At 40.5% G+C, this 21,059-nt stretch overlaps 1 protein-coding gene across 2 annotated transcripts in view; it reads right to left on the bottom strand.

Annotated features, from left to right (window-relative positions):
• GRIA3 (glutamate ionotropic receptor AMPA type subunit 3) overlaps window positions 1-21,059 on the bottom strand; it is a 287,656-nt gene that overhangs the window by 16,974 nt on the left and 249,623 nt on the right. For both annotated transcript variants that reach the window (XM_059910318.1, XM_059910320.1), the window contains exons 13-14: window positions 6,294-6,541; window positions 5,617-5,731 (exon numbers count right to left, since the gene is read on the bottom strand). In XM_059910318.1, the coding sequence (XP_059766301.1) occupies window positions 5,617-5,731; window positions 6,294-6,541 (363 nt within the window). The remainder of the gene's footprint in view (window positions 1-5,616; window positions 5,732-6,293; window positions 6,542-21,059) is intronic.

Here is a 21,059-nt window from a genome sequence, read left to right as displayed (position 1 = left end):
TCAGTCCTGCTGCTCTTTCTGTAGCTCTGGTGTTGGACATTTGCTCATTATTTGTCAATAAGAAACACATTCAAGTTATCAGGATAATACCAAAGGCAAATAATCACATCCTAATCATAGAAACCATGTCAAGGCCACGCAGTCAATTTCAAAAAAAAAAAAAAAAATTCACTAGAATGGATTAATTTTTAAAAATGTTTTCTTTCTGGATTACAATTTTTTTTTCCGGTGGTAGAATTTATTCTTTAACACCATCTGGTAAAATCAATGGTTTTGGTAGTCACTGGACTGGTTCAGTTCTTAAGGCAAAAAGGTCCCTTGTTTGAAGCAGCCACTTGAAAGAAAGTGCGGGTTTGCTCTTGGGAAGAAAACCTGAGTAAGTTCAAGGAGCAAATTTAGTCACTATCAGGGAAGATAACTGTCAGTTTCTTCATACTTCCAGGAGGCGGCACCAGCATAGAGACATGCAAACCAACGAAGAGCATAATATACTCACCCTACTCTTTGATCCCAAACCAGTCTCGGTGATTCACAGGAACTTCTTCTAAGACCCAGGAAGTGCCATCAATCTGTAATGATTCTTGACTACACACATAACAGTGTCAATAGAGAGTCACTGGGATCCATCTTAACCCTGGATATCCAAAATGTCTACCTTTAGGGATGGCTCCTGCCAATAAAAGGTCCATCTTGTTGCAGGTAAAAGACAGATGCAGATTCACATCAATTACCCAAGGCCCAAGAATGTCAAAGAATTCTGGGTGTGGAAGAGAAGTGGTTAAGAGATGGTGGCATAGGAGAGGAGGATTGTAGACATACATGGAAGAAGAAGAAATACACACAAAACTGAGGATCTCATTTATATATATAGGAAACACAGTACCACCTCATTCATCTCTGTACCACCAAACAGAAGCCGAGGACATTTGGAAATGTGCTGTCCTAAAGTATAAATTTTTTTCTATCTCTGAATAGGACACTTGCTAAGCAAATGTATGGGATTAAAAAAAAAAAGATTGTTAGTGATAGGGAGGAGGAACATGTTTGAATTTCTTAAGAGAACAAACTCTTTTTAGGTACTTTAAAAGCACCCATGTGGAAGGAAGCACAACTAATTTTAATTGCAAGCCATTTTTGGAATTTACTGAAACAAGTTCCCTAAGTTCTTTCCTAGCATCACATTGGTTAGTTTATTCTAGTTCCTATATATTTGTGAAGATAATAAAACTGCATTTCTCTATCAGTACTCTATAAATCATAATGGTCATCCAACCATTTATTTAATTAATGGAAGTTTAAGTTCATATCCTATCCTTATCCCTTACTTGCCTATATGCCTTACAAGTTAAGGCAACTCTCATTGCAGTCAAGTAGTTCAGAATGGTCTCCTTTAAACATTCTGTTCCAATGTCCCCCAAAGCACGCAAAGTGTGCTGATTTTCAGCTTGGAAAATATGCACACTGGAAGTCGATTTAAATCCCTGGATAGAACTAAAACCAGGACAATTCTAGGGTGAGGTAGGGTAGAGTTTATAATGCCTTATCACCCATCACAAATAGATTGTTTCATTGACCAGGCCCCTTCAGGTAAGGTTAAGGTTGCATGGGGAAGCTAAGCTGGTGCCCTTTACCCAAGATTAAGGGAATGAAGCAGGGTGGGTGGGGGGATCAGAAGAATTTGAAAGTTTGAGGGCACAAGCAGCTGGGGAGGGAGGCTGATGTGGGAATTCAGCAGCTGAATCTCCATTCTGCTGTGATTTACAGCGACAGACTCTCACTGGCTGTGTCACAAACCCCTGGTGATTGGGGTTTATCGCTGAAACAAACTATTGGCTCTTAATTACTGCATTTGCACACACAATGTAATAAAGCACTAACACAGAAGGGTGGTTTGCAGGTTAAAAATTCCCAAACCACAGCTCTAATTTCCATGATCCTTGCCTGGGCATTTATAGTCCATCATGGAAGGATCAAGTCTGATTTGTTTAGGCCCAGTTAGCCCAGGTTTAGGAAATTGGTAAAACCAAGCAGAATTTTGGTTCTAACCTGTGGGTCTGGTGCAGGGGCTACCTTGGTGACTGACCTTGTCTTTATTCATTGTATCAGAAAAATAAAAAAACTATTTCATTAGCTTAAGCGAGTGCACATTTAAAACAGCCTGACCATTGCTTGTTTCTTCCATAGAATAGTAACATTTTGAGAAAAGGCTTAGAATGTGTAATGTCTCATGTCAGGGGGGAAAAGTCAACAATTTAACATAATTGCCCATTTATCATTATTTAAAGGTTGCAGGGGAGAAAGAGAGAGAGAGAGATAAGTAATACATGCTTTTCTCCGTCTCCTGGTCTCAGAGATAATAGGTGTAGAAGCGTTTTTGAAAAAGTAAAAGCACTCATAAATGTCAGGCTTTGTGATTACTGTCATTTTTAGTCATCAGTACTGAGGGCTGGAATGGCTTAAATATGCTATTTGCCTTGTAACCAAGGTAGTTGAGAATAAACCTGATTTTTATGGAAATATATCACATGCAATCAGATTCACATTGCTCATGGGGTGGGTAGATGTGATAAATTGCTGCCTACAATATTATCACCAGAGGTGACCCTGAAAGTCAGCAGAGATTTGTGACAGCATTAGCTGTGTGAACTTCTCAAAGTCACCACCATCTCTGGGTCTCACTTTCTCTATGAAATGATGGTATATTTGCCAATTGTCATGTTAACTGGGGATGGAATACAATAAAGAAATGTAATTCTCAAGCCATTTTACTAATACAGTTAAAACTCACTGATTTGGACTAACAGAGGGGGAGGATTATCTGAAGAAGAAAGTCCTGAATTACAAAATAGCTTCGAAGAATGACAGTTTCATTTAAGTCTGTTTTGTAACTCAAACTCGCTATAAAACATTGCCTTAGTGGAGGTCCTCGTGAGAACTGCTTTAGCAGATAAATTTGTAATGAATATGATTATACCTAAAACAATGCTTCCGACATTTGAAAAAGGTTTGTTCTCTTAAGGAAAAATTCAACTGGCAGTCTAGTCTAAACTCTTCATTTGCTTAACAAACCTCTCTTGACCTCTCTTAGACTGTAGACTGGTCCCTGTCCAGTTTATCTCAAATTATAAATTAGAGGGCTCCAAAGTAATGAGGTTCCACTGCCTTTTCTACCTTCTCCTCCATTGATTTGTTTTTGGCGTCACCACTAAATAGTGGTAACACAGATTCAAGTTCATCTCTTGCCCCTTCTCTTGCTCACTCTCAGAAAACTGCAGGTAACAAGAAGGAAGGAGATAAAGGCAAGCTCCTTGGTAATCCAGAAACGGAACAAGCAATTGTTGGATATGCAACACTGATCATACTATTATCCATAGTTGAGAAAGGGGTCGACTTATTTCAAAAGGTTGTCTGGAGGAATGACCAAAAAAAAGTGATTCGAAAGATGCCTGGCAAGTAGCACTATGGTCAAAGAAGTTGGAAATATCTAGGATCTACTGAAATATTTTTCTATTTGCATATCAAAAATCAGATCATCTGGAAATCGTGGGGCTGGCAACAAAGTTACTTGATAATTTTGCAGCAGTATTAGCTGAGGAAATAACTGGGTGAAAAGTAAAAATTCAGCCAGATGCGTGCAGGTTGTTTTGTTTGTTTATGTAACATCAAACATCTGGTTATTTGAAAACTTCTCGGCAGTTGGCATCCTGTGGATGTTTTAGAGTCATCTTGATACAGTCCATGGCTCCTTTTTAACCATGCTGGGTATGAATGATGAATTCGTAACAGCCATGTATCCAATCCAGCTCAATTTTTCACTCTGCAACTCACTTGAATGATATAATTAGGTTCTCCGTGGCCTGATAATAATATGAGAAAAAAGACCACGAAGAAGTTTCTAAATACTCTAGGCATCAGGTGAGCCACTACAAAACTCAAATGAGCCAAGTCAATAGCATCAGTTCACACTGGTGGGAGAGGAAGTTACTGCTTTTTGACACATAGTAAAACCTTGATTAATTGGAATCCATAAGGAATGGATGGAATTTTCAATAAGAATACTCATTTTGTCTCATTCTCGGCTAATCACACTTTTTTTTTTTCTCTCAAAATGCTTGTATCCACTTTCTCGCCTCAGGCAAGCGGCCTCTAATGTTTGAGGGTCAATCCAGATGGAGAGAAGATAGAGGAGACAGAGCTGAGTGTGACCCAACCATAGGTCATCTCTTGGCAAGTGATTGAAAAAAAATCAATTCCTTGCAGTCTTCTTTTTTTGGTACTATTGCTGCTTTCTCATCAATGTGGAGTACTGAGGGGGGGCAATTCAGTTAGTTGGGGTACTGGTTAGGTGAGCTCTGGTTAATCAAGGTTTTACAGCAAAAGACCTCGCCAGTGCTTGGTAAGATTATGTCCTGAAGAAAGTCGTTTTTAAATTTATTTCTTGGAAAGTGCTCTGTGTTTCCAAACCCATATTATACTGCAGACTGGCAAACTAACTTTTCTTTCAGGATCCTGAGGAGTGGAGAGAGAAAGAGAGGAGCAGAGGTGTAACCATTGTCTCTGAAGGAGAAAAGTTTCGGCTTGCCTGTCTGTTGGTCTCTGATTGGGAAACACTATTCTTCACCTTAAGACGCCCATGGTATCTTGGTCGTACAAGAGCCGATCTTACATGCTTCAATATAATTCTCATGCCCTTTGAGCCACGGAGGATTCTGTTTTCAGGTGCTCTCCTGTACTTACCGAACGTGTCTTTCCATCATTTGGTATTGTGGCTTCTGAGCTTGCCCCTATTTCTTGTTGCTTGGTTGAAGGCTATTCATTCTTTCTAGCCCCGAAGAGCATTAAGGAGCCAAAGGAATGCCAAGTGAGATGGTTTTTCTCACAGCGGCAGCCTGGATAACCATTAGACCTACCTGAACTAGGAACACGGCTATAGGGAGAAGCCACATCAGGGATTCATACACATAGAGTATCGGTTAGGTGACGTGCTTGTTTAAATATACAAAATATCTTTGTAAAGTCTATATATGTGGTGACTTATTGAAGAAAGACCCCATTTAACTTGAAACTGAGCTTGTTCTTTGGCTTTCAAGTTGAGTGGGGCCAGCTTAAACAGGCCATCACATATAGAGAGCAAGTCTCATCACTCACGCACATGATTGAAGAAGCCAACCAGCCACTGTGGGCAACCACCATACCATCATGCCTTAGGGGAGAAAAGGCTGTAACCTGACTTCTCAGTAGATGGATTTGATTTCTCACACCACTCATCTGAGGCAGGTGGGGACAGTCTTAAGGAAAGCCTCGGGCTCTTGAAAGCCTAGGGCGTTGAAACCTACACCACGGCCTTCATAAGGCAAGCGGTCTGGTGTGTGAGGGGAGGGAAGGGGTGTGGATGGGGGGAGCCTCTGTCTGGGAGTTTAAGAAGGGACCCAAGTTAGATCAAAAATGCGGGCGGTGCCCTGGAGCCTTTCTAGGTCCCAAAGCTGCCAGGCAGGGGAATAACCTGGTCATTCCACTTTATGTGCGAGTCTTGTGCTCTCTCCTCAATAATAAGATAACAGTCTTGCCGATTACTCGTCACTAAGGGTACCCGGTTGTGGTGACATTGAGGCTGACCTTGGAGTCACCGCCCCCGCTGCCGCACTCTCCTTTGTCGTACCACCATTTGTTTTTCAATTTGTCCAAGAGGCCTTGCTCATTCAGTTTTAATACTGCCAGGTTAACAGCATTTCTTGAAACGATAAAACATAACTTGTAAGAAAATGCACAAATGCTTAGGAAATCGTTAACGTATAAAAAGGAGCACAAGAGGACAAATTGGCTAAATTTCACAGAACGTGGAGCTATAAAAATGTCTGTACAGCAAATACAGGGTTAAATATTGGAAGGTGGCATGGAGGATAACATTTGCTCAAAACTGAAGTGTGCGGGATGGGGAGATTGTCTTTGATAAAGAAAGTAACAAAACACCACATCCATGCAATTAACATTCGTCACATATGGCACCATAACTTGGCTTTTACCATTTAAATTGAAAAAGCCGTTGAACTGTAAAATTAAAACAGCAACAAACAGTCAGAGAGGACAACACAGAGAGAGAACATTAAAAAAAAAATGGATGCATTAAATAGATGAAACCATAATTTACCGTCTTATTTAACTCCATGGAATATTGTAGATTTTAAACTTTTAAAAGTTACCTCAAAATCCACAAGAAAGAAAATGACAACAAAATGCATCAGGGTAGGTGGAATACTATAACAACACGGATATTGTTATATTATTCCACCCACCTTAATGCTGAGCCTTTGGGGGTTGCCACACCATAGCCTTTGGAATCCAGATTTCCACCAACTTTCATCGTATCACACGGTTTTCTCTGCTCAATGTACTCATTCATGGTTGACTCCAGCAGGAAGGCGAACTTTCCCTTGGACTTCCGCACTCGGGCCACTCCGTCTGCTGTTGTTTTGGTAAACACAGATGGCTCTGCTGATTTCATGTAAGACCACATTTTCTCATAGACAGCAATCTTGGATCTCTGCAACAGAGATGAGAATTCTTAGAGCTACCAGATATTAAAACTGGAAGAGGCCTCAGTGCAGTGGTTTTCAAATAGTTTTGATTGCCATCCACAGTAAGAAAAGCACGTTACACTGCAACCCAGTAAGTACATTCATACATATGTAAACATGGTTCCAAAATAGGATTCTCAGAACCACACTCATCTTTGCTATGTGTGATGCTCTCTGATATCTTCTACTCTATTTGAATTCACTTAGAAAAATGCCAGTCAGGACCCACTAAATTGATTTTATGGCTCCAATAATGGGTTGCAACACTTTGAAAAACACTTTCTTAGTTCAATCTTTCTCTCAATTCAGAAATCACTCCTAAACTATCCTGCTATGTGATTACCCTTTACTGCCTGAAAAACAAACAAACAAACAAACGGCTCTTGGAAGGGAGTGTACAACCATTTTAGTTAGCCTACTCCAGTATGGGGCATTAATTATTGTAAGAAAGTACTTCCTTATTCTGACCTGAAATTTGTTTCTCTATGACTCCGACCCTTTACTACTATCCACTAGAGCTATGCAAAGTAATTCTGTTCCTTCTTCTACATGATGGTCCTTCAGATATTGCGAGGTTGTTGTTATGCCCCCTCTTCATCTCTTCATCAGGTTAAACTCCACTGGTGTCTAATACTATTCCCGGAACCCCCACTGGTCTTTCTCCCATGGGGTTCTAGCTAGCAGTGTCTCTCTTAAATTGGAGTGTCTAGAAATAAGCATGGCATCCCTGTTATACGACAAGGACAGAATGAAAAAAACTGCTTCCTGTCTTTGGAGCATTATTTTCTATCAATCACTACTGCTTGAGTTTTCATGAACATATTTAGTCTTTCATCCATCCTTTCAACAAATACTTATTGAGCACCTGCTATATACAAACCACTCTGCTGGGGGGTGTGAAGAATATGAGAGTCCTTCCCTCAATTCAGATTGAGGTCAAACCCTCCAAACTGTTAGTTTTTTGTACCATGCCAAGTTTCCCTCATCATTAGCTTTTTGAATTTAATTCCATTAAACTTCAATCCAGTTCAGGTGGTCCTTAGAACGTGTACTAAATACTTACAGGTCTATGTTAGGCATTTTGGAGAATATAAAGGAAGCATGGTCTCAGTGACCCCATGACTTACAATCAGGTTGGGAGCTAGATCCTTAGGAATGAAAACCCTAGAGAAAAATTAAAAAGAATCTTTGACCAGAAGTGAGATAGCCTGGTAGAAACTATAAACACATGCCATGTTTTCAAGCATCCTTATATGGTGTTTTCTGGCCTCTACCTCAGCTTTTTGGATTGTTTATTTAGCTGCTTTTCTCTGGACTTTGGCCAGCTGCATTGTTTCTTTCTTGAGGCTTGCTTGGACCTGCTCAAATAATTCCAGAATTATTTGCACTCCCAGAACTATCACCATGGAAATTAAGCATTGTGTTTATGGCAATCAGATCCTCACTGAGTCACTGAAATTATTCACTGAGATGAAATATGCTTGATTTGCATAAAGAACAGGAAAAAAGCCAATATGGCTGAAGCCAAATGAACAAAAGGGAGAAAGGTAGGCAAAGAGCTGAGAAGGATAATCAGAGGTCAGATCTTGTAGGGCCCTGTAGGTCATGGTAAAAAGTTTGGATTTGTTTTACATGTGATAGGAAACCATTGGAGGATTTGAGGAGGAGTGTGAGAAGATCAGATTTAAAAATTTAAAGCATTACTCTAGCTGCTGTATGGAGACTAGACTATGAGGTGGGCCAGAGTGGAAGCAAGGAGATTGGTTAGGAGGCTATCCTAATGAACCAGGGGAGAGATGGTTGTGACTTGGACTAGGCTGGGAGCAATGAAGGTAGAGGGAAAAGGTTGGATTCAGGATATGGTTTGGGGAGATAGCAAACAAGCCTTGCTGATGGACATCTTCACCTGATGGACCTGGAGACATTTTCAGATTAAACATTTCCAAACCAAACTTACTGTCTTCCTTGTACAGCCTGGTTTTCCTTCTAAATTCATCAGCAAACTACCTAACATCCAAGCTAGAAAGTTTGGTTTTTATTCTTTCTTCAGCCTCTTATTATGCCATGTTTATTCTAACATAGAAATGCCTGTAGGGTCTGTCCTTTTGTCTTCTTTTCATTCTCATTACCGTTGTCCTGGGGCAGGCTCTCCTCAGTTTTGGGTCTAGACTGCATTGCCTCCTAACTGGTCTCCCAGCTTCACCTCTCTCTTCAATTTATCCTCCAGTGATCCTTCCAAATGTAAATCTCATCAAGTTACTTCATTCTTTAAAATTCTCGATAGTTCCCTAATAGCTACAGGCCAAAATCCAAACTCTTACGTATGATATTCAAGAGTCTTTATGATCTTGACTACTCTCCTAGGAGCCAGTCAGAATGGACTACTCACTGTTCACTGAGATATGCCACACATTTGCATGTCTTCTACCTCTGGTTATGCTTTTGCTTCTGCCTGAATTGTCCCTATTCACCCTACAAGATCCAGAGTGAATATCATGTCTTCTGTGAAATCTTTCTTGACTCACCTCTGACCCCACAGAAGTGCTTCCTCAGCTATTCTCCCAAAGTACTTTGTTTGTACGTTTGTTATAGAGCTTTTACTAAATTGCATTAAGGTGTGTTGGCTATGGGTCTGTCTTCTCCATGTTACTGGGTGATTTTGAGGACAAGTCCGTGCCTGATTCATTTTGGTAGCCCTCTTGGAATCCAGCATAATGCCTGGTGCATGGTAGGTATTCAAGATATATTTAATAACTGACCTTAGGCCTGATCAGGGTGACAATAAGATTCTTGGTCAAAGATATCAGAAGCTTGGTGAAAATGGCTACCAGCACTAATTTTATAGCACTGTAGAATTCTAGAGCTGAAGTTACTCTAAAGATCATTGGATCTTTCTTTTTTGTAAATAGGTTTATTAGAAAACAAACTTATGGTTACCAACAGGGAAAGGGGGGGAGGGATAAATTGGGAGATTGTGATTGACATATACACACTACTATATATAAAATAGATAACTAATAAGAACCTGCTGTATAGCACAGGGAACTCTACTCAATACTCTGTAATGGCCTATATGGGAAAAGAATCTTAAAAAAAAGAGTGGATGTATGTATATATATAATTTTTTTAACATCTTTATTGGAGTATAATTGCCTTACAATTATATGTATAATTGAATCATTTTGCTGTACACCTGAAACTAACATAACATTGTAAATCAACTATATTCCAATAAAAGTTAATTTAAAAAAAAAGATCATTGGATCTTTCTCAGCTAAACCACTCAGGATATATGTTTTATAATCCGTGGTTTGTTTGGTTTTTTGCCACTTAGCCTGCCTTTGATGTCCACACTAATAACTTTCCTCCTAATAATCAAGACCTCCTAAGATTGAAATGAAATCTCATCCATTGACATTTATGCTCATTTCACATCACATTATCCTCATCTGACACATGAAACAATTTCTAAGCATCATAATGAAATATTCTCAATGACTTTATTTTATTTCAGTAGGAATTTCCTAAACAATTGCTCAAAGAATTTTTCAAAGTAGTAAATCATTCGGATGCACAGAAAGATATAAAAAATTATGTTAAGAACACCTGTGTACCTGCCACGAAACTTAAGAAATAAAATATTATGAAGTTAGTTGGAGTGTGCCTATGTATCCTCCCTGATTGCATATCCCTCCTTCTGGGCCAAAAGTAATCTCTATACTGAATTTGGTCTTTATCATTCCGTTGCATCTCTTTATACTTTTTCTCCTTTGTAATGGCTGCGTAGCATTTTAATCTATGAATATATCATACCTTATTTACCCAATCCCCTACTGAAGGACTCTTAGGCCAGTTCCAATTTTTTGCTATTATAGACAACACTGTGGTGGGTATGTACCTTTGTTCACTTACAAAGAGGCATTTTGTGTTCTTCATCTTGGCCCAATCAAATCTGAGTGAAAGGGAGAGGGGGTTAGAACAATTTGCCTCTTACACAATTTGCAAATAGGCCATTACTTCCAAAGATAAATTTATAAGGCAAGGGCAAAGGGGTCCATGAATTTTGATCTGAGTGTACTATAATTTGGACTCATTTACTTCATCATTTACTTGAGCTCTTTGATTGCTGATACAGGTTAAAAGGTTTATTCCTTTAGGTAATGATGCATTTCTAGGAGAATAAATGGCAGTACTTGAAGTGGGTACTTTAAATGTGTGTGGCGTACATGCAACAGATATTAATGAATGCAGTAAATGAAAAGTTAGTTAGTGGCAGAAATGATTGGGTCCTGGTTGGTGACTGATTTCTGAAGGACGTTAGAAAGGGGAAAAAGAAATGGCTCATCAGTGAGAAGAATTAAGCTGAAATGTTTATCTTCCTAACTAGTATTTAAGTGACAGTATAACATTGAGAAAAAAAGAAAAAAATATCGCTAGCATTTTTTTTTTTTTGCAGTCTTATTTTGGCTGAAATATTGAAGGCAATAAAAGGTATTGGACCTTAGCTCAGTCATCTGGAAGAAATTTTAGAAATTATGGGCAGGATGTGTAACAGCAAATTCATTTTTCTCTAACCCACCATGATTCATTTATTTCATCCCACAGAGCACCATTTTGTACCTAAGAAGGAGTAAACAATGGTTATGTAGAGAGGCCATAAGAAATTCTCTTAGAACTGCTAGATAATTAGCAAATGAAATCCAGAAAGAGAAATACATGAATGGGGGAGGAACAGATTAACCCAAAACAGTAGATAAAGTAGCACACTAGCATTCGTGGATTCCACAGTCACTGTTCTGACTATTTGTGATAGACCATGCAGGTCAATGATATGGAGAAGTTTGCTTTTTTGTTGAGGTGAGAATTTGAATCTTGGGCTCTGTGGGGCTGGTGTGTGGAAGCAAGGGATTAGTGAGGGCGCTCAGCCCACCACTCAGCCCTTGGCTTTCTTTGCAATGGTGTTGGTTGCTCCTTGTCACTGTGCGTAAAAGTGTTCCTCTGTAGACCCAGGTCAGTACAAGGTAACTGTATGGTGCAGTGGTTGAGAGCATGGAGTCACACTGCTTGTGTTATAATCCCACTTGCCTAGTGTATAAATGATCTGGCCCCTATGTGTCTCAATTTCCTCATCTATAAAATGGGACGATTTTTTAAAAAAGTGTCCACTTCAAAGGTTTATTGAGAGAAATTACATGAGTTAATACAAGCATCTCACTTAGAAGAGTGCCCGACACACAGGAAGTGCTGAAAAACAATACATATTTTTATAGTACAGAAAGCGTAATTTGTTTTAGTGGCAGAATTTAATAGCACTATAAATTACGTCAGTCCCATATTTACAGAAACATGACTTCATTTTATAGAGGAAATTATATGTGCAAGTATTATTCACGTATCTGGATCTTCAGACATATTCCTAGTGAATGTCCATGGTCTGCCATCAGCAAAAATCATTATCATGTGATTTGGATTTAAAAATTTTTGTTGGTGGAGGAAAAATGGGTAGGATGGCAAATATCCTTTTTTTTTAAAACATCTTTATTGGAGTGTAATTTCTTTACAATGATGCGTTAGTTTCTGCTGTATAACAAAGTGAATCAGCTGTAAGTGTACATATATCCCCATATCTCCTCCCTCTTGCGTCTCCCTCCCACCCTCCCTATCCCACCCCTCTAGGTGGTCACAAAGCACCGAGCTGATCTCCCTGTGCTATGCGGCTGCTTCCCACTAGCTATCTAGCAAATTTCCTTTTAAATTTATGTTTTGTGGTTTAGTTGAGGTTCATACATTAAAATCCTCATTAGCCAGAACACCACTACTGGGGAGACCTGGTGAATGAAATTTTCTGCTTCCCTGAGAGTTAAATTAGAATATTCACTTGGTCAATAGAACATCCAGTTGGACTCAGTAGAGTAACAGACTTTTAGGGACAGAAGGGACCTTAAAAACCATCTGGTTCAGCCTTTCACCCAGTGTTGCAATGGCTTCTCTGCTCAGATGCCTCTGGCGGTCAGGCACTCCCTAGCTCACAAGAGGCTCAGGAAGTAGCTTACTCCATGGTGGGACAGTTCAAGTTGATAGAAAGTTCTTTTTGTTGGGCTGACATCTCTCATGAGAGCCTCTCCCCCCTCCAGTCCTACTTCTGCCTTTTGCTTGAATTGGGCAACCTCTCGGCTTCCATTTCTCCACTGTATATAGCACTGACTTTACTGCCTTGTAATGGTCATCCCCAGTGGATTCTGAGCTTCTTCAGAGTAAGGATTACGTCTTTTTTTGTCTCTGTATTCCCATTGTCGAGCATAATGCCTGGCATGCAGGAAACCCTCACTACGTATCTGTGGAACGAATGAATGTTAAAATTGTAGTTCCACCCACTGGTCCTAATTCTGCCCTCTGAAGTGTTACTGAATAACTATGCTCTCTTTTCCACATGATGTACAGCTTGAAGACTATCACCACCGTGTCACCTTTTAACTGTCTCTTATGTAAGCTAAATATTTTAACGGGCTTCACTTGTTACTTGTATGGCGTGAATTCCAGTCATCCCCTTCCCCTTCTGGTCACCATCTCCCAGATATATATATTTTTTAATTTTTCAAAGTCCCTCCTAAAATGTGGCCCCCAGAATTGACCACAATATGCTTGATATAGTGGCACTAGCACAGATGACAATGAGACCATTTCTTCCCACGATCTGGACATGAGCACAATTTTTCACTTTGACAGGATTCAACAGGCATATTTAGATATGTTGATAGTTGAGAATTAACTGCATTCACAAAACAGACCAATAAATTGAAAGCATAATTGTCAACAGAGGCATAATCTGCTAATTCACTTTATGGTATTAATTTACTGTCAGCTTGCAGGCTAAGTATTACATAATTTGTGAAGATAGTATCGGTGCTTGTGACATCTCTATGCCTCAAATGTGTACAATGTGTTCTGAGTGAATAATTTGAGAGGGCAGAATGAAAGAAGGGTAAGGGGAAGATGGTTTCAGTTACTTCGTACTCCATTATTCCTCAAAGGGGAATGGTCTAGCTTTATGTATTTATTAATTTTTCTTGGCCACTGTTGCCATCACGCCTATATTGTCCATTTGCATCACTGTATGTATAAGACTAGCCTTGTACAGACATGTCAAAAAGAGGCTAGATTTAGCTTTGGATTCTCAGCCTCTGTCTCCCCTGATTTCACTGTCTTTCTTCCTTATCCATCCTGTACCCCTTTTTTGGTATCAGTAGTCTTGGTCCTCATGGAGGTGTTCACTGATGTTATAAGGGCTTCTGTTACCCTTGAGCAAGGGGTAATTTTTGTTTGAATAGGGGATTCACGTCCCAAAAAGGAGAGTGGGTTTCCTGGTATCATATAAGGTGCCTTCTAGAGGCTGGAGAAGACCAGCCCTATGAACAGGACACTAAGAAAGGGGAAAATGGTGAGAGTTTCCAACAAAAATGCCTTCCCCTCACTCATTTTTGCCTTCTCTAACTTTATTGTGGACTATTTATTGCTTAACAGTTTGGTCAATTTCTTCTCTAGATCATACCTTTAGTTAAGAGAACATCATTAAAAACTATAATCTGCTTTCTCTTCTGAATTACTTAGCCCCCTCTGAAATTTCTGCTTTTAATAAGGGTTCAGGTGGCATTACCAGGTGGTACAAATGAAAAAAAAGGTGGCTTTGGGTCTCTGTCTGCAGATTGTAGTTTGTATTGTGCATACCGGTGATGTCAAGAGGGGCCACAGAGGGCTTTTAACCTACCTGCTCTTTTCCACCAATCCACCCCAAAGTCACCAAACAAACATGTCTGGGAAAAACTGTGTGCTTGCTATGCAAACATAGTTTCCAGATAGATCCCAACCAGAATGCCACCCTGAAGGGCCTCCTATATAGAAATTCGGAGATTGCCACTGGCTCAATAACTTGCCCCAGGTCACACAGTTAATGAGGAACAAAGCTGAGATCCCATCCAAGTCTGCTGAATTCAAGGCTACAGACACACTTTTTCCACAACAAGCCCAGCCTCTTCAACTCTAACACTGACCATATACTTTCTGGTGAAAGAGAGCAACTCACCTTCAAAAACGTTTATTTCTTCAAGTTTTGTTTTGTTTAAAATCGGGGCAAATTGTAAATTAACCGCAATCTCTTCCCACTGAGGCACTGGAATAAGTGAACATTCTTGTCATACACTGTAACACTGCTACAGGCCCCTGGCGTCCACACTTCACCACGTGAAGGGATCAGAGCAATTTGGGGCAGAAGAGGAAGAGCACATCTGGCTTGCCAAATGCATCTGACACACGTTTTAAAGAAATCAGTAGCTCTGATGAGGCGCATTTGGGAAAAGGAATCATTGAATTTTACACATTTTTCCCCTGAAGCAAAGGAAATGGTTTCCATGTTGACTTGGAGCAAGGCACACAGGAAATGATTTCATTTCTAAAGCATGACTGAAGCCCCAATTTCATTGTCCTTATTTCCTTCACTTCGGTTCACACCTTTCTAAACATTCAGACTGCTTGTCAGTTTCCTTTTGCCTCCGGCAATCAGTGGCTGCGCTGTGACTGTGTTCTAAGGTCCTATTGTTCTATTCTGAGGGAATAGAGGAAGGGACACAGTATCCTCTACCCCTGTGGCTCTCAATCAGCAATGATTTTGCCTCCCAGGAGACATTTTTTTTTTATTGTCACGACTTGAGGAGAGGAGGCGTTACTGGTATCTAGCGGATAGACGCTAGCGATGCTGTTAAACATCCTGCAATGCACAAGACGCCCCTACAACCAACGATGATCAATGATCAACCAACAATGCTCCAAATATCAGTAGTGCTACCCAACTGAGAAACCCTGCTTTATGGGTTTTGATAAAGCCACCATTAAGTGGGCAAAACAATAATAATTAACATTTAATTGAGCTCATACTTTGTTCTAGGCTCTGTTTTAGGGGTTTTACATGTGTTAACTCATGTAATACTCATGACGACTCCATGAAATAGATTATATTATTATCCCATTTTCAAAGTGCAGAAACAGAGAAATTAAGTAACTTGCCCAAGGCCATACAGCTAGTAGGTGAAGGAGCTGGGAACTCACTCACGCAGACTCCAGAGTCTGTGCTCGCAAACAGTACACTGTTCCCAGGTGGGTTAGGTAGTGGTTGTAAATCGTATGCTAGGGCTGGACCATATCCACATAAATTCTGTTTGAAATGGTGCCTATACTTTAGCATAACTTCAAGGGGCATGATATTTCTATTAATACCTCCCTGAAATGTGAGATTGGAGACCATGATGTCTTGCCCTTAACCTACATGAAAGCCCCACTTTTTAAAAGAAGTCAACAAATTATTTTTTTCTCTTTATTTTGAGAATGAAAATCTATAAAAACGAACTACTAGGGCTGTTATCAAGCAAGACTGAATTAACTTTTACTGTTTCTGATACACTTCATTTGTCACTTCCCCACCTGTGCAGTACCACCTCTTCCCCATTTACCTTATCAGGTACAAGATGCCCTCCCCCTACCCTCCCCTGCTCACAGAAAAGGATTGGAAACATTTGCACTGAGGAGTAAATGATGGAAAACAATCAAAAGTGTGATCCCCTTGCAGGAGAACTTGCATTTCAGCAAAAAGCAAAACATAGCTAAAGGAATGATAGCTTAAGTGGTGGACATATCAATGGTTAAGGGAGAGGTGTGGGCATGTGTGTTGAAAAGCTGACTTTGCTAACTACATACCCCCACCTTTAGATTGCAGAATCTGTGGCTACAGAGGATGTGTGCCTGCTACACCCCTTCACTACTAATTAGAGCAAAGTCTCAAACTCCATGACTCCCAAGCAATGGATTGGCTCTGGGGCTGCCATCACTATCGAACACTGCAAGCCCATTTCCCTCAGCTTGCTGGAGTTCCAGCTGTCAATGAAATTTCATCTTCAGCAATCCGGAGCCTATAACCCTTGACCAATTGGACTTCACTTTCCAACTGTGTTTTTATTTTCTATCAGTAAGATATTAAAAAGAGAAGTTCAATACTCTTATTATTCTTGAATCAATTAATTGTAATACAGAGGGCAAACCTGACAATGCAGAGCCTAGGAAATGAGAGGAACAAATTCTCTTCTATTAAGGAGAAACATCTATCCTGGAATTGCAACCTTTTGAGTTTCCGCAGTGGCTGTTTCTTCCAGGTCCTTAGAGCAAGAATTATTTTCATACTAAGGGGAAAAAAGCAACAGAAAAGGGCTTCCCTGATGGTGCGGTGGTTGGGAGTCCGCCTGCCAATGCAGGGGACACAGGTTTGAGCCCTGGTCTGGGAGGATCCCACATGCCGCGGAGCAACTAAGCCCCTGCACCACAACTGCTGAGCCTGCGCTCTAGAGCCCGCGAGCCACAACTCCTGAGCCCACGTGCCACAGCTACTGAAGCCCGTGCACCTAGAGCCCGTGCTCTGCAACAAGAGAAGCCACTGCAATGAGAAGCCCACGCACTGCAACGAAGAGTAGCCCCGCTCGCCGCAACTAGAGAAAGCCCGCATGCAGCAATGAAGACCCAATGCAGCCAAAAATAAATAAAATAAATTAATTAATTAAAAAAAAAAGCAACGGAAAAAAAGAAGCAATTTTGCTCAGAGATATCAAGAAGAACCCAAATTTTCCACTTAGTATTTTTTTGGAAGAGTTAGTTTCCCAAAAGGTGAGCTGGAACTAATCTGAAGAGTTCTCTTAAAGCCAGCTCATCTGTTCTCTACCTGTAGGTAATACCTACCTGGGAAGCTACTGATCACTGCTCCTGTGATTCTGATTTAATTGCGTGATGTGGGGCCGACATTGAAAAACAACTTCCTAGGTGATTCTAACGTTCATCTTGGGTTTAGAACAATCAACAAAGATTCTACAACAGCAACAACTAGCGGCCAGTTATTTGCAATGAATACTGACAGTGAGAAGGCTACCATTTATTAAGCACTTACAGGTACAGGAACAGTGCTTCACACTTTACATACATTATTGAGAATCCTTAAAATGACCCTGTGAAACAAATATTATCCCCATTTTATTGATGAGGTAACTGATGCTTATAGAAGTTAATTTGCTGTTTCCAGATGATACAGCTGGTAAAGTTTCTAGCCCTGACCTCTTTAAACTCCAGGCTCATTTATCCAACTGTCTACCTGACATCCCCACTTGGATATCTCATAGGCATCTCCAACTTAGCATGGCCAAAATGCAGCTCTTGATGCTTCCCCGCCCCCGCTTGCTACTCCTCCAGGGTTCTCCATCAGAGAAAATGGCGCTACTATCCAATTCTTCCAGTTGTGCAGGCCAAAGTCTTTGCAGTCATCCTTGACTTTTCTCTTTGGTCACACATTCCACAGCCTGTCAGTGCAATCTTCAAAATATATTCAAAATCCAACCTCTTCTTACCACCTTCATCTTAGTCCAAGCCAGGCATTCTTCACTTGAAATCTTGCACTCATTCCTTAAGTGGTCTCCCTGCTCCTCAACTTTCACCCTCACCTAGCAGTCTGCAGCATCCTTTTGCACATAAATCGGATCATGTCATTCCTCTGCTCAAAGCCCTCAGAATGACTTCCTATCAAATACAGAATAAAATCCAAAGTCCTTACCAGGGTTTAGAAACCCATCACAACAGGCTCTGGGTTGCCTTTGCTGCTGTCATCTCTTTCCACTGTTTCCCTCTCTCACTTCACTCCTGCCACATTGGCCTTTAGCGTCAAACCTACCAAGCACAATTCCCATGTCAGGGCCTTTGCTCATGCTGTAACATCCTGAATGCATTTCTCCCCACCCCTACTCCACCTCATGTTTGTGTAGCTGGCTCCCTCATTTCATTCAGGTGTCTGGTCAAATGTCACTTCAGCAGAGAGGTCTTCCTCCATCAGCTGAGATGAAATAGCACTCCCAACAATTTGTCTTCTTACCTACTTGTTTTTTTTTTTTCACTTAACACCAACTGAAACATGTTATATACATATTTATTGCTTTTGGTCTCATCCACTGCAATGAGTGCAAGGACTTTGTTTCGTTTGAGCACTTTGAGCAAGGGCTGTCACATAGAATATACTCAATAAATATTAACTGGATGAATAAATTATCTGAAAATATTAACTGGAGTAGCTGAGATTTAAACCCAGATCATTTGACACCAAAGTCTATATTCTTAATTACATTGTCATCATTGGTCTCCCTCCCACCCCGTTTCACACCTCAGAGAAGTAAAGTGGCAATTCCAAGGTTGCAAAGATGCGAAGTGGCAGAGTTAGTACTCAAATCTAGGTATGTTGGCTTCCAAAGCCTATACTTTTTCTACTACTCCATACTGCCTTCCAGTGGAGAAATTGCTAGGACGACATGAACCAAAATGCCCGTGAATTGATTGAGGTATACTTCTTTGACCTGTCATTTTGACAAGATTTTAAATAGCCTTAATCTTCTTTGGCTCAACTTTGAAGCCTGTGCAATATGCTATGAGGTAAAAGGCAACTACGTAATACTCCACTAGCCTGTCACAAGGCCCTAAATCCTACCACTAGAGATCATGCCTTATTTGACTTAGACAAATTACTTAAATTTCTCTAAGACTCTAATAATTATCTCTGAAATGGGGATAGAATTAAATGAGATGATTTATCTAAAGCACTCATCACAGTTCCTGGCATGTAGTAAATCCTCAATAAATTAGATTATGCTATCATGGCGAATGGAAGGGTCACACAACCCATTACCACCACATTTATATGACTTGGTTTGTTAGAGAATTTGTGCCAAAGGACTACTGGAGGGAAGGAGGCTCAAGATAGTTCTTGGGGAGGGCAGGCAAGATGAGGTGCTACCCTGATAAGTCAGGGGGCAGATGAGGGCATGGGCACATGTAGATGGGCAGAAGGACGGTGCCAGGTTATGTGCTGTCAGTGGGACTGAGGCACCGACTAGAATCAAAGATAACTCACTAGGTATTTAACAGAGAATACCTTTTAAGGCCAAATGGGGTTACTAAAATGCTCAATTTCAATATAATCACATTTCACCCTCCCCTGTGGCTCTCAATTTTTGAACAGTTGGGTTTAAGATTTAAGTCTTTTCCTTCTTGATATGCAAGGAGTCTTCCGGTAAGTGTTATTTCTAAAGGCGCTATGCTGAATAAAAAACGTGGCTGGCTGGGGTTTTGTCTGGCAAACACACTGACTGTGAAAGCTGCAGGAAAATTGATTTTCTGGCATTTGCATGTCCTGGCACAAGCTCTGTGGTAATAGGAACTCAAGTTATAGAACCTTCTGGTAAGTGCAGCATGTGGAGGTGACTTCACAAAATGATTAGGTTTCACTAACCTTCACCACTGGGGACGAAGGCAATGGTTCCCATATGCAAAATGGCAGATAAAACTACTAATTTACTGTTAGCTAATTTAGAGAAGTAGTCAGATAGCCACTTAATTTGATACACACACTCAAACACAAGTCAACATACTTTACACCCGTATTCTTCATGCTCAGGCCTTGATCCCAACCTGTCTTTATTCTGCTTTGGTCAGCATGAGGGCTGTGGAGAAGCCACCCAGGCACCACTTGTTCTGCAAGTGGCTTGCTTGTCTATAGTGAAATTTTCAGTGACTTGTTTTCTTTAGGTGCACAGAGCAGTGGTTAAGAGCATAGGTTCTGAAGTTATAAAGACCTGGCTTTGGTTCTTATTACCCGTGCGACTTTGGGCAAATAATTTAACCTCATTGACTCTCAGTTTCCTCATCTGGAAAATGAGGATGGTAATAGGACCCACCTCATAGTGTTCTTGCAATGATGAAATGAGAGATTGCTTATAATGAATTGAGCATAGCTCTTGACAACATAGTAAGCACTGAGTTACTTAGTTACGAAAGTTAAGTTAGAAACTTAGTAAAGTTTCTCCCGCATTCAATAGTTGCATCAGGCACTGTAGAAGGCTGCTGTAGGGGATGAAGATATTGGAAGACATGGTCCTTATGCTCAAGAAGCAAAGGGAACTAACAGTCAGAAACCCTGTCCAATAGCACTTTCTGAAATATTCTATGTGTCATCCAATATGGTAGCTTCTAGCCACACATGTCTGTTGAACACTTGGAATATGGCTAGTGTCACCAAGCAACAGAATTCTAAATTTAATTTTAATTACTTTAAATAGTCACATGTGGGCGGTAGGCACCATATTGTATAGTGCAGGTCTACAGCTTAAGTAAAGGAGAAGGCAGAGAGGTACCAAAAGGCAGCGCAGGGACACCAAGAACCATTTTGCCTGCTTCACAATATTTTTCTTATTTTCCCTGATGATTGAAGTGATGGCTGCATGAAATGCAAGTCCTGCCTGCACCAGTTGGAGGGGTTGGCTATAGCCTAGGTCAAGGGGCAGGGGAGGAGGGGGAATAACTTCTGTCCTATTCAGGGCTAATCTGTAACTCTGGGATAGTTTACCCAGCCTGTGTTTA

The sequence above is a fragment of the Balaenoptera ricei genome, chromosome X (genome assembly GCF_028023285.1).
Source record: "Balaenoptera ricei isolate mBalRic1 chromosome X, mBalRic1.hap2, whole genome shotgun sequence".
Classification (NCBI taxonomy): domain Eukaryota; kingdom Metazoa; phylum Chordata; class Mammalia; order Artiodactyla; family Balaenopteridae; genus Balaenoptera; species Balaenoptera ricei.
The sequence above is the reverse complement of the archived record's forward strand: the minus strand, read 5'-3'. Positions and strand labels throughout refer to the sequence as shown.